This window comes from Phoca vitulina, unplaced genomic scaffold (assembly GCF_004348235.1).
Source record: "Phoca vitulina isolate PV1807 unplaced genomic scaffold, GSC_HSeal_1.0 scaffold8, whole genome shotgun sequence".
NCBI lineage: Eukaryota > Metazoa > Chordata > Mammalia > Carnivora > Phocidae > Phoca > Phoca vitulina.
In genome coordinates, this window is record NW_022589711.1 from 32,623,668 (window position 1) to 32,638,617 (window position 14,950).

A 14,950-nucleotide genomic window follows, 5' to 3' on the forward strand; every position below is an offset into this window, starting at 1 on the left:
ACATATCAGATAAAGGGCTAGTATCCAAAATCTATAAAGAACTTCTTAAACTCAACACCCAAAGAACAAATGATCCAATCAAGAAATGGGCAGAAGACAGGAACAGACATTTTTCCAAAGAAGACATCCAAATGGCCAACAGACACATGAAAAAGTGCTCAACATCGCTCGGCATCAGGGAAATCCAAATCAAAACCTCAATGAGATACCACCTCACACCAGTCAGAATGGCTAAAATTAACAAGTCAGGAAACGACAGATGTTGGCGGGGATGCGGAGAAAGGGGAACGCTCTTACACTGTTGGTGGAAATGCAAGTTGATGCAGCCACTCTGGAAAACAGTATGGAGGTTCCTCAAAAAGTTGAAAACAGAGCTACCATACGACCCAGCAATTTCACTCCTGGGTATTTACCCCAAAGATACGAATGTAGTGATCCAAAGGGGTATGTGTACCGCGATGTTTATAGCAGCAATGTCCACAATAGCCAAACTATGGAAAGAGCCAAGATGTGCATCGACAGATGAATGGATAAAGAAGATGTGGTATATATATATATATATATATATATATATATATATATATATATACAATGGAATATTATGCAGCCATCAAAAGGAATGAAATCTTGCCATTTGCAACGACATGGATAGAACTGGAGGGTATTATGCTGAGCGAAATAAGTCAATCAGAGAAAGACATGTATCATATGATCTCACTGATATGAGGCTTTCTTAATCTCAGGAAACAAACTGAGGGTTGCTGGAGTGGTGGCGGGTGGGAGGGATAGGGTAGCTGGGTGATAGACATTGGGGAGGGTATGTGCTATGGTGAGCACTGTGAACTGTGTAAGATTGTTGAATCACAGACCTGTACTCTGAAACAAATAATACATTATATGTTAAAAAAAAGAAGAGAGTAGGAAGGGAAAAATGAAGGGGGGGAAATGGAGGGGGAGACGAACCGTGAGAGACTATGGACTCTGAGAAACAAACTGAGGGTTCTAGAGGGGAGGGGGTGGGGGGATGGGTTATCCTGGTGATGGGTATTAAAGAGGGCACATATTGAATGGAGCACTGGGTGTTATACTCAAACAATGAATCATGGAACACTACATCAAAAACTAATGATGTAATGTACGGTGATTAACATGACATAATAAAATTAAGAAAAAAAAAAAGGAGTATTTGGGAGCAGGGACCCAAATACCACTCCACGGTGGCAAACACTTGCCAATATGTGTGTATTCACACACATACACACACACGCTCACACAATGTATTCCATTAAAGGTGAGACTTAATTGTGAGATTTGTGGATTGCCATGTAAAGAAATCTTAGATTTTTAGAGTCTCAAACTACCCGGACACTTGTGTGGGGACACCAAAAATTAATGCGATGCTGAAATCCTTGGCCTGCCTCTGCCTGTTCTTACCTTATTTCCCTGAGTTGCAGGCTTCATTCTTCCAGGAAAACACCAAGCTCATTCCTGCCTCAGGCCCTTCACCCTTGCTGCTTTCTCTGTTCAGTGAGTTCAAGCCCAACCTCCACAAGGCTCACTGCTTGCCTCAGGTCTGTGCTAAAACATGGCTCAGGTACCCTTTGCTCTGAAATAGGCTGCCCCTTCCCCAACACACACCGTCACAGTCTACCCCCAGGCCCTGCACAATTATTTTATGTTTATTTACGTGTTTAGTAGCTATCATTATGTGATGTTACATTATGCTCTGTTACCTGTGTTTCCTCTAGAATGTAACCTCAATGTAAAAAAGCACTGGTTTTGTTCACCCCCTGTATTTCCCACGTGTGCCACACCATTGGCACTAAATGCGGAGAATTAGGAGAGCAGATGTGCAGTGTTCACAGCAAGGGGGTTTTAAGCACACAGGCCGATCCTGCCCTGAAATCCAGGCTATGTTCTGAGATCTTGGAGGGATACCCACTTTCGAACATCCTCAATTCAACCCACAAGAAGTTGATGACTTCCGGGCACCTGGGTGGCTCAGTCAGTTAAGCATCTGCCTTCAGCTCAGGTCATGATCCCAGGACCCTGGGATTGAGTCTGTGAGGGCCGGGCTCAGCAGAGAGTCTGCTTCTCTCTCTCCCTCTGCTCCTTCCCCTGCTCATTCTCTCTCTCCCCCAAATAAATAAATATATAAAACTCTTTTTTTAAAAAGCATAAATAATTGGAGGATAAGTTACTGATATTAATCCATGTACTTTAAGTAGCTTAATACTCTTTAATGGGGAGTCCTGCATCTGTCTCCCTGCTCAGTGGGGAGTCTGCTTCTCCCTCTGACCCTCCCCCCTCTCATGCTCACTTTCTCAAGTAAATGAAATCTTTAAATAAAAAAAAAAAAAAGTTGATGACTTCCAATTAAGGCAATAACCACCTCCTCAGCTTCAGAGATGCTTCCTGTGGGGGTTTTAGTCAACCCCAGGGAGTGCCGTCCCCCATGGCCAGAAGATAGAGTAGGGTAAATAATTCAAGGAGGACAGAGTCATAGATAGCTCAGACGTCACCAGTCACACTTAGTGTTCAAAGCTCTAGAATTTCACAGCTTTTGCCATCTGAATGAAAGCCAGGGAACACATTTTGATAAAAGCAATAGTAGCAAGAAAACAAACCAAAACAAGTAAAATTAAAAAGAAATCTGAAAAACATTATTGCTTATCAGCAATAAAAGGAACGTACTATTGATAACACTTGAATGGATGTGAAGGGTGTTATGCTAAGTAAATACAGCCAATCAGAAATTGACACATAATATATGACTCCATTTCTATAGCATGACTGAAATGACAAAATGATAGAGATGGAGAACCGATTAGCGGTTGCCTGGAGTTGGGGTGCTTGTTTGTGTGCAGTGTGACTATAAAGGAGAGAACCGGGAGATCTCTGTGGTGGTGGGAGTCTGGATCCTGGTTTTGGTGGTGGTTACACAAATCCACACATATGAATAAAATGAGACACATATTTCACCAACTTCAATTTTGTGGTTTTGATATTCTACTATAATTATATAATTAAGACATAAGCATTGGGAAAAATGGAAAGGTACATGAGACCTCTCTACTGTTTTGTAATTTCCTGTGTACCTAGAATTACTTCTCAATAAAAAGTTCAGAAGGCAACAGTGTTCATACAGTATGACATTAAGAATGTTTATATAGCCCACTATTTTCAAGGTCATACCTTAGTCTCTCAAAGTTCACAGTTTTGTAACCAAGCAAACTATATTTCCTTCGAACACTACCAGCCAGTTTCCTGATTTATTCTTCTGTCTTTCTCAGGCTAACATTTTCAGGAGGTTTCTATAAAAGGTAGCAATTTTGAGAACTTTTAAAGTTCAATGTAAAAGGACTTCTGGTTGTATTAACCTTTTAATTAGGAGTAGAGAATTGTAACAAGATGAGAGGCTTAGTTCTGCTGGTTAAACCTACTCTTGTAGAGGTATTTGAGGCCGATCAAAAATGGAATTCTTTCCAAACTCCATTAATTCAGAACAGAATTAGGATTTGAAAGAAAGGATATTCAACTGAGATTTTAATTTTCTGCCTTGAATTTAAAAAGTCAGAGTTCTAGCAGCTCTGGAGCTCCAGAATCCTAACAAGTTAGCACAAAGGAAGTCTGGCCTACAAGAGCTATAGATTTTTTACTCTACTTATAGGTATGTGACACATGAGTGTTTATGTGGGCCGGTACTATAGCAAAAACAATCAACCTTGATTCAATGTACAAATGGTAGGGTCAAGATGCATTCAAAGGTACTGATTGAATGCTGGCAGGATACAGAGTTTGATAAGAAAGAATTGCTAACTTCAAGGATTCTATGATCTAGTTAAGGAGAAAATAAAATACAAGAAACAACTACAATACAGGGCAGAAAATTTAATTAATGCTAAAAAAGTTTTAAGTTTCTCTCAGAACACAGAAAGTCAAGATTAAGTTCACACGGACAGATTGAGGAAGGCTTGAAGTGGAAGGTGACATTGACCAGACCCAACATCGGGTGGGGAGGATTTCAAGAGCCCAACTGCAGACTGGGAGAGTAGACAAGAGTGCTCTGGGAGACAGCATGGGGAAAGGCTCAGAGGCAGGCCAGTCTGGTAGACTGGAACAATTTCATTTCGGATGGGACAGGTGGTTTGTGAGAGGAAAGAATAAAAGATGGTGGTTTAGGCAAAGTCATATAGGACCACCTATGTGGTCATAAATCATCTACTATTAATAGTAGTTATGGAAACCAGGGCAAGGTGACCAAAGACATCTGTGACTTATCAAGGATCCTCCTGTGTTTTGATGTAGCCGTCTTTATTAAAAGTACGCAGCTTAAATCAAGTTGCATAGATCTGTCCTCTACATGGATTTCAAAAAATGATTTTAATAGTTTTTATAACCATCCACTTAAAATTACCAATCAATAATAAAGTCCTCATGACCAGTTTCATGTTGGGGAAGTCATGATCACAATGATTCTGTATTTTGCTTGCAACAACATCTCTGTTTCAACAGGAAGTCATGGTCTCCTGACTGTTTATCTTGCTTTGATTCTTTGAATTCCACTTGCCCTAAACACTAAGAGGATTCTACTCATCACTTCTGCTAACACGGTTCACCTTGCGTAAATACTTCCCTTATTCAGTCTGGTCTCCAAAACCCAACCACAATCTGGCTCCATTACTGATCGTACAGATACTAGAAAAATATCACTTAGGAACAGACGTGAAAGACACACATAAGCCTGGATAAACTAAGGTGCGTGACAACCTAATTCTTCGCAAATTTCTAAGTTTCATGGTGTTAAGTATTTAAGTCAGAGATCCCTAACCAGTAAATGAAGATCTATGGGAAGATCCAGGAGCCTGACTAGTAATTCTTGGAACTGGCTGCCACAGACTTCCAGTTGGGGCAATTCCTGGTGGGACACTAAACAACCTGCCCACCACACACCCCCCCATTCCACTGTCAGCAGCCCCCCATACGCATCTCATCATGCCACATCAAGGTCTCTAGTAAGTAAACAATAATTCTTTTACACCAAAAGGATGAGAAGCTGTGGTATACGTACAGCAAGTTACACACGCAGACCCTGTCACAGGATGAAGGAGGACAGTCTGGGTAAAGGGAAGATGGAAGACGGTGATGCAGAGAACGAGCATGGAGTAGGACACATCTGGGTTCCAATCCTGAAACTGTTACTTACTTGCATCACGACACTGGACTATTACCTTGCTGACTCTCTCATTCCTCATTACTAACATAAGATAGTGGCATCCACCTTCCAATGTTTTGAGGGTTAATGAGGTATTGGCTTATATAAAAGTTTAGTTTAGTGTCTACCTCTACTGGGTCTTGATCAATCCCTGCTTTACATTCATGGATGAAAATAATATAGTGCTAGAAATAGGATCAAAAATATATTGAATGAAAACTTTGTCCTGTAATCTAGTTAGGAAATGTGGACAAGCACGTCTTCAAGGCTGAAAATGTTCAGTGACTCCTTTTCAATGGACATTATTCAGGAAATAAACTCACTCTTCAGTTGAACAGGGATGGGAAACCTTCATTTCCATCTGTTTATCACAGTCCAGTAGGCACTCATTCAGAAACATCAAAGGCAAATATATCGACAAGGCTGTGAAATTTAGGCACATCCTACACTTCAAATACTTTGTGATGCAGCCTTTCTAAGGAGGAGTCTGGTTTAGGTTCTAATTTTCATCTCAAGTTTGTCTGGTTATATATCTTTGGGAACTTACTTCGTAGTTCTATTTCACTTATGAAACAAGAATATCCAAATCTATTCCATTCCCTACAAAAGAGATGAGGCGGTGCCCTTCTTTCTGTTTCTGCTTCCCATGATTCCAGGGGTCACCACGCACCTCCTAGTCTTTATAGGTTTGTATGTTATTTTTAGTTTTCCAGAAGATGGCTGTAAGCATAAGTACTTTTAGTAGTATTAATTGTTTTTATAACTACTTTTATAATGGAAAAATCATAAACTTAAAAAACTGTTGACAGGATACTAAAAAACAAAAAAAACAAAGAAACCAAAAAACCCCCCTGAGATCTCAAACTGTCCAAAATAATTAAAAACTCTAATCTGCAAATGATTTCTGGTTTAGTCCAGTGTCTCAAGGACTTAACCTATTTCTTAAAGACACCGAACATCATATATTCTGTTCAAAATATAGTCCTACTCCCAGTGTTTCATAAGCTTTTTGCTGTGGAAACATTTGCATTTTAAAATTCAAAAAAGATGTTGCTTTGTGACATCTGATATGCTACCCATTAATCTTAGTCTTGATAAGAGAATACAAATTTGATTTCCTTCCAAACCTAACATTTGGAAATGTATATTATTTCTCCTTTGGAATGTGGGATCATTTAGAATATAAATGACTACATTTATAAAAAACATTAAAAAGCTTACCTGGTTGAAGCACATTCTCAGCTTTTTGTTTGTCTGCTCTGGGCATTGCTCCAGCTGTTTTTGTAAATAATAGGACAGGATATTAGCTTTTAGAAAATGAGCTGTCTACAATGGAGTTATAACGTGCAAGTATCTAGTATAAAAAACCATCAAAGCCTAGAACTGGCCAACATTGGTACTGGGGTCTTTTAAGCCTGGGTCCAATTAAATTAATTAAAGTATACCTCACCTCATTCCAAAAAAAAGATTAAGGCAGTTTACATAATAAACAACATGGTTAAACAATTGCAGAAGAAAAAAAAAGTGAAGGAAAAGTAAATGACAAAGATTATTCAAGAGGATGTCAAGAAGGTAGCTGGAGTCTGGGTCTCTGGAATGGGAACACCACAGAAATAGACTGGGGAGTTACAGGCATATGGGATAGTATTTAAAGTCACAGACTTGTCTAGGTCACCTAGAAACAGCACTTAACAGAGAGAAGAAAATGGCCCAGGAATGGGCCCTCAGACGTGCCAACATTTAGAAACCAAAGAGAGAAGGAATTGAGTTGCCAGCAGAAAAGACGGGAGGAAGAAAAGCAAGAAAATGGGAAGTGCGTTGTCATGGAAGCGACACAAAGAAAGTGGTTCAAGAAGAAAAAAGTGGTCAAACTGGGCCGGTCTCTCAGAGGTCAGGTAAGATAAGAGTGACCACTGCATTTGTCGGCCTAGCGGTCACTGGTGGCCTCACAAGACAGTCCCAGGGAAGTAACAGGGTTGGAACCCTGGCAGGGGGGTGGGGAGGGGGAGGAGGAGGAGGTGAGGGTAGAAGGTGAGGGAGCAGAAACCATAATTATACATTAGAAAATTAAGGGTTTCTCCCCGGGATCAGATTAAAGCATAAGTCACCTCTGTCAAATAAATTATTTGGTGTTCTTTTCACTAACAGCCTTTCCATGTATATCCATCCTCTCCACAAGCAATGCTGAGCATGAAGGCAGAGAAAGCATCCTCCCACCCTCTTGTACCCCAAGGTTCTTCTGGGCTCCAGGGAGCACCTTCTGGCAGCCCCAGGCCTGCACAGCTCACTCAGCCTCACCACAGGCTGCAGTGACTTAGCAGCCTGCAGACAACCCATAGGAGCCCAGGTAGCTGAACAGAGTTTTCTTTCTAATCCTATATGGCACTGTCCCTGAAAGGAGGTTTGGTAAATAGAATTTTCTTCATCTTTCCCTGTGATGTGTTAATGATTTTAGTAAGACTAGTGCTCTGGGCACCTGACACGGCTGACCCACCCAATCCTCACCTCAGCCCCCCATAACGGATGGTTGAGGAACATGTATCCAAGCAATAGAAACTCTATTTTTGGTGTCATGGAGGGAAGTCAGGGACCATGTCCTGTTTCTTTTCATCTCTGCAACTTTCTGTTCTCGGTCTGTAAGATCTTCCCAAAGTTTATCTGAACCTTGGCCACACTGGTTTTAAATGCAGTTTTCATTCTGAGTCATCCATGTGGTATAAAGATCCCCATCTTCATTCACTTAAACCATTCTAGGTCCTCCTCCCGGTAGCACTTTACAATGTGTCTTCAATGAAGATTAAGGTCAGGCTATTCTGTCATTCCCTCAAAGTTCCAACAAAGCTGGCTTACCTCAAAACTTGCTGCAAGTTCCTCCACAGATGTGTAGCCAAGTTCTGATGGTAGCTGATATTGAGGGAAAAAGTACTGAAGAATCTCCCTAGGAATATGAACAGACCGGAGATGGTGATACACAGGCAACAGGGACGCAGCACTCACCTGTCAGAACTGCTGGGGGTTAAACATCTTGGCAAAGATGAACACTCATGCCCACCAAACTGTTTTTACCCGTCATCAAAGTCTTCCCCAAGAAGCATAGACTGGGGAAAGGGAAGTGGGCGGGGCTATAAAAAGGCAACAGGCGGAATCCTCGGGGTGAGGCGGCTGTTCCGTATCTTGACTGTGTCCAAGCCAACATCCTGTGATAGCGTTACCACCGGGGAAGAGTAGGGAAAGGGTACAGGGCATCTCTCTATATTATCTCTTACAACCGCTTGTGAACCAATACTTATCTTAAAATTAAAAGTTTATTTAAAAAAGAAAGGAAGAAAGAGGAAGAATGAAAGTGGAAAGAAAGGAAGGGAAAGGAAGGGAGAAAGAAAGAGAAAGAGGAAGAGAAAGAAAGGAGAGGAAAGGAAAAGAAAAAAAAGAAGAAAAGAGAAGAGAAGAGAAAAAAGAAAAGAAATGAGAGTGAGAGAGAGGAAGGAAGGAAGCAGGCGGGCAGGCAGAAAGCAGGCACGGGCTCACAATGCCCATCCATAATCAAGCAGCCCAGAAAAGCCCTGCACCTACTTGAGTGCTCTCCTTGCAGAAAACTTAGCATCGCAAAATTTCTGAAGGAAAGACACTGTCTCCTGACTTTTTTTTTTCCCCTAAGAAAGCCAAAGAATTCAATTCTCCAGAATAATTCCTTTCATCTGGGGTTCTGCGGCTACTCTTAGAAATCATACGTGGACCCTGTTCTTTCCAGTGACTGGCCATTGTTCTGACAGGTGCTTCATTTTGCCAAGAGGCAGTAGCGCCCCGCCCTTATAGGGTGACAGCTTTTTTGGGATTAGTCACCCAGATGATACATATCTCATTCCTGGGAGAATATGAAATCTAGAAATTTATAGCTACTCTATCTTAAAAGTGCATGGAGTGTTTTTGTGTTGAAGGGTTCTAAGAACCTCATGTATATCATCCAAGGGATTTACAAAACTTTTCAACTGTAAAATAATACGGCACACAAAAGATAAAATAGCTGTTTCTTACATAATTTACATTCCGAGTTTTTTAAGAATATTATGTTCTAATATTCATTTATAGTTTTAAGGAAATTCAATCCAAATGTTAAAAATCCTCAGCACTACACAACGTCAAATATAACACACACACACACACACACACACACACACACACTCCTCAGAATTATTTGCCCAGTTAGTAAGCAGGTGAGTGAGTTCTGGGCATTTGAGATGAGCAGAAATCAGATGGGATGGAGAAGAACGCTACAAGTGGAGTCCCGAGGAAAGGTGACCTGTCGTCACCGCTAGGGCTGGTTTGGTGGGACAGAAGCGAGGAGGTCTTTTACACAAACCAGCCCCTTCTCTCTCTAAATCCAGCCTCCCTTCCCCCAACACACGGTTCGAGCCTCTCCTGAGCAACAGTCCTTGTCATGGTGGGTATAAATGCTTTTGGGTTTAGATTTAGAGCATATGAGCCATCTTCTGAGGAGGTGCTTCCAGAGAAGCAAATTTCAGGTGGTGGTAGCACTGGGTTGGGACTGGGAGAGGGTGAAGGGGAGGCTAGGGGAGAAAAAAGTTCTAGATTAGTTCTGAATTATTCTCAACCTCGGCAATCTCTGCATCAGAATTTACACCACACATCATCTATCATCTAAATAATTTCTCACACAAACATACTAATATTTCTAAAGCTAGATACCATTTTAAAATAAAACACAACTTTATATAAAAGTTTTACAGCTTCTGCCATGTTGTATTTTCTCAATACACTCAAGCTCAGTAGTCCCCCAGATATTCCCTGAACCCCACCACCACATAGCTTTTACCCAGTGGCCCCTGCCAGAGCCTGGCATCTGCCCCCATGCTAGGAACCCATACGTTCTTATTTCATGGAATTCAGCCTCATGGGGAATGCAGACAGGGAAGCAAGCTTTTCTAGGACAGTGTGATAAATGCTGGGATGAGAATGGGAATGTAGCGCTATGGGCACCGAGATGAGGGGCCCTCCCCATCATGGGGAGCCCCGGAGGAGGAGGAGGAGTTAGCCAGCTGTGGGGCAGGAGGGTGGGGGCACATGAAGCATGCATTCCCGGCCACTGCACTACATGCTGGGGACAAGTGTTTTCTGGCAATAGTGAGCCCCCTGGTCACATTCAACCACTCTTTATAAAGTGCTAGAAGTGTACTAAGTGCTACTATATGCTTGATATATGTAACTTCAAGTCATCTTTATGGAAACTCTTTGGTTGAGGACTTATTCTTACTTTGAGCCTCTCTGGTTTCCTAATAATTAAGGACCTCTCCCCCACCCCCTGCAACAGGCCCTAGCAGGTACACTCTCCTTTGTCTCTCTCCCTCCAGGGTCTCTGCTTTCTGCCTTTGACTCTCTCTTCCCCAGAGCTGCTGCTAACTAGCTTTTCCCTCAGGGATTCTGTCCCATAAGATCTACAAGACAGAGGACAAATTATACAGCTCCTGCGGTCTCCAAGCACAAACACATAGACCTCTTCCTTTTCCTGAAAGATTAATTCAGAAAAACTGTTAGATGCTGTTAGGAAACTGTAAGACACCAAAAATGGCAGAAGCAAGGTCTGAATGTAGTTAAGAACTCTTAGAAAATTCCTTCACGTTTTATCTTGAGTCCCTTTCTTCCCTGGTATCCCTTGCCGGTGTCTTCTTTTGTTCCTGGGAGGTATCAAACCTGCCTCCACTCACCAACTTCAGGTTTCCCTTAGGACATAGTGATCCTCTAATCCAGGAAAGGTACTGCCAGGAGTGCCAGGAGGCGCTCAGCACCAAACTGCAGGAATAAAGTGGGGTCTGTTCACCGGTAGCCACTGAGTCAGATGGATACTGTGCTGTGGGGGACTCGTGAATCACCTGCCACCTCAACAGGACTCTTGTCCCACAGGAACAGCCCTTCTTCACTTGGAGCATCTACTCACAGCTCTGCCCTCAGACTTGATAATAAAATCAGGAACATGTCTTTGTTTAACACTGTCTCTCTTCTCAAGACCTTAAGAAATAGCCTAAAGATCTTCCAGAGCTGTTACTAGCATCCAGGATTATAGGAGGTCCTCTGCTCGGATGCCCATCTCAGCTGAATTCCTATAAAATCCATACCCAAATCTGCAAGTCCAATCTGGAAGTTTTTAAAGAGTTCAACCAGGTGAGCTACAACCCTGAGTCAGTGCTGTTTCTGTCTGTGATGGCCAAGCTTGGAAGCGCTACGGCTGAGGGTCATTTCCTTTTCACTCCCCAGTCCTATTCCCTTCCCAACAGAGTAGCTTTTTCTCAAGAAAAATCTCCTACTTGCATTAATACAGCTCCATTCCCTCTAGACATGAGCAGTGAAACACAGAAGTACCTGGTCACCCGGCTGCTCTTTTTAAAAAGTAACCAAGTTCACAAGCTTGGTCTTAGCTAAGAAAAAGAGCAAGCCTCTTACTTGAGGTAGATTGAAACTCTCTTCTCCAACCCAGTGAAAGAGAAAGATGAGGATGAACAGAAATGGCATAGCTTCATTTCGTAAAACCTGGAATCAGATCACATTTTTTGACAGACCCCAACTGCTCATGTATTCACTTTTGTGGGTTTTTCTCTTGCTTCGGTAACTGGCAGCCACCTGTAACGAGCGACTTCCTTTTTAAAACTTATTTTTGATACTTTTAAAATTTAAGCTAACACAAAGCATGTTTGGGCTTTTACGGAGTTGAAATAAATGAAGTCTGCCTCATTATCAAGTTTACACACACAACAATGAACTGAAACAAGGTGTCAGAGGGTTAGCAGTCCAAAGCAAGGACTATGAGACTGTCAGGATTGAAATTCCAGCTCTACCACCCAAGAGTTATGTAATGCTGGGCAGATTACTCAAACTCTACCAACATCAATTTTCTCATCCATAAAATGGGGATAATAAGAATCTAATTACCGGGCTGTTGAAAGGTTTAAGTGAGTTAACATATGCAAAGCCCTTAAGACAGTGCCTGGTACACCAGAAGTGCATAATAAATACATATTATTATTATCATTACTATTGAGAGTGAACTGAGATTTAATACTACTCTAATATTAGGATCATCTAATACAATTTAACAGTGTGGATCTGAGTTTAGCTCATCTACCTCTGACTTAACACAACTCAGTCATACCCCATAATCTGAAAATATTTTAATATCCAGCAATACTACTCACTGCATTTTACATTAATCCCTCTCAACTTTATTAAAAGCACTCTTTGAGGGGCCCTTGGGTGGCTCAGTCAGTTAAGCATCTGACTCTTGATCTCAGTTCAGGTCTTGATCTTAGGGTCATGAGTTCGAGCCCTGCATTGGGCTCCATACTGGCCATGGAGGCTACTAAAACAAAAAAAAGGTATTCGTTGAATACCTACTAATATATGCTAGACAGGGTGTGGAAAATCCAATCTGTTTTCAAAGATGTTACTATATTTGGGGATTAAATAAACTAATACACATAAAACAAAAAGTAACATAAGTCAGAAAACACTAAACTGAGCATAATCAGGTAATGAAAATGAATAATGAAAACTACTATTTTTATTAATTTATTCCATTAACATGAAATAAACAGAAGTGGCCAGACTCTGGCAGTGTGGAAAGGGATAAGGCTGAGGTCATGTCCAGAGTGAACCATGTGGAGGGAAAGGGCTCTATCGACTCTCTTTATCGTGTGACAAGCCAGGCAAATCTGGGGAGGGATGGTTGGTGTAAAGCACATGGAACCCTCCACGTTCTACACAATCAGCCACAATCCTCATGCCCCGAGACATGTGAAGTCTAGTTAACACAAGGAATGACACGTGGACCAGATACAGAATAGTGCAGCACAGGGGGTAAGAATAACAAAGAAGACAAGAAATCTGTTTCATCTGTGAAATGTGAGAAAACATACTGCATGCTGCTAAAGGTGAAAGAGAAGATTGATAAATGAGGAGCTCACTGTGTTCCAGTTAAGCTTTGTGTTCTGTACAATTCTTTTTCCACTTAATATTTTTGTAAAACAATCACCACAAAAAAATGCAAGCCGGTACCAAAAAGAGCTGATTTATTAATACATTTGGCTTTCAGAGTGTTCAGTTGATAATAGTGTGATGATTTCAAGCACCAAAAATTCTACATGTTCATTAGGGAGATGGTTTCTGGGAAATTTTAATTTTCTAGTGATGCCTAATTATAGAAGTGAATGTACTTTAATGTCTTAGTACACTCAATCACATTATCCCCTTTTTGATCACACGTAACATTAAAATTAATAGTAATGATACACTTAAATGCAGAACAAAGATGAGCCAAGGAAAAAATTAGGAAAATGATGGTACACAGTGGCGCACCCAAACTCTGCTGCAACACAACCAGACAAGGCTCTCCAGATCTCAGTGTGGAGAACAGCGAAGGGTGTGTGTGTGTGTGTGTGTGTGAGATAAAATGTGTACATGTATACATACACACACACACATATACATACACACACACACATATATATACACATACATATATACGTCTCTGTATGTATATGCACCTGCGTCTGTGTGTGTATACAGTGGCTCAGAGCACGAGACGACAAATCAGGGAGCCTCGGCTTAAACCCAGCCCTGTCCTAGTAGCTGTGTAATTGTGACTTTGGGTGTATTAGTTTCTCTAAGCTTCAGTTTCCTCATCCATTAAAAAAAAAAGAATAATATCAACCTCGTAAGTTTGTGGGAGTAAGGAGCTAATATATACGTGACATTTGGGTGAGCCTAAAATATAATAACAGCTCAAAAATGATAGCTATTATTATCAAGAAGCAATATCCCAGTCATTGGACATGTGGGCACATTCCTATATATAATTTATTGCATACCACCCGGTCTTAGTGCTCAATTGACATGCTTGAATCTTGGAACCAGTAAGGAACAAACCAGGATTCAAATCTATGGTTACCCTACTTCAAAACTGAGGAGCTTACATATTACTTCTGGACAAATGCTGACAGAACTGGCTGGAGAATCCCATTCTTGAGGGACTATACCGTAGACCATGTCAGTATGAGACTGATTATCCATCCAGATCACTGGATTAGGGGCCTTTTTCAACTTCATAACATCTGTACAACACTGAGGTCCGACCTGCTTCCATCCCATTCCCAGGCTAGTGGAGGCTTGCCAACTCAGGTACCAGGGCAGATTTAGTGATCAAAACTTAAGTGTTAAGAAATGTATCACTCCAGCTTCATTTCTTGGTCGACAACTTGTCTCTGGATCCCTAGTATCATTAGTGAAGATGTGCCCTGATGCAAAGTCCAAGGAGATCCACCTACATATAACCAAGAGTGCCTCCTCCTTTCTCCCAGGGCAGGACAGATGCTGGCAGTGTGTTTTTAAGGGACAGGTGGGACCTTCATGCCCATGTATGCAGAGCCCCACAGACCTGGATGTTGCTGCAGAAATTTCCATAAAGCCCAGGACAACTGCAGAATTGAGTTCAAGTCCTATAGTGGTTTGCAGTCTCCTTTCACACACAAGACCAAAGCCTGGGCCTGAGTAGAAGTTGTAGTTACCTTTCTCTTTGCCAACTCTCTAATTCCATTCTTTGCCAACTCTCTACTTCAGGAAGTTTTTGCAGTCACTCACTGATTAGAAAGTCAAAGTCACAGTCCGCATGGAAAATACGATTCTAACCAGGGCATGCGGTGTGTTCTCCTTGGCCGAAAGCCTCTTACTTTA

The 14,950-nt window shown here is 41.5% G+C and overlaps 1 protein-coding gene across 1 annotated transcript in view; it reads right to left on the minus strand.

Annotated features, from left to right (window-relative positions):
- Positions 1-14,950, minus strand: part of MORC1 (MORC family CW-type zinc finger 1) — a 172,369-nt gene that overhangs the window by 8,946 nt on the left and 148,473 nt on the right. The window contains exons 26-27 of the mRNA XM_032406239.1: positions 8,066-8,153; positions 6,437-6,490 (exon numbers count right to left, since the gene is read on the minus strand). Coding sequence (XP_032262130.1) covers positions 6,437-6,490; positions 8,066-8,153 — 142 coding nt within the window. The remainder of the gene's footprint in view (positions 1-6,436; positions 6,491-8,065; positions 8,154-14,950) is intronic.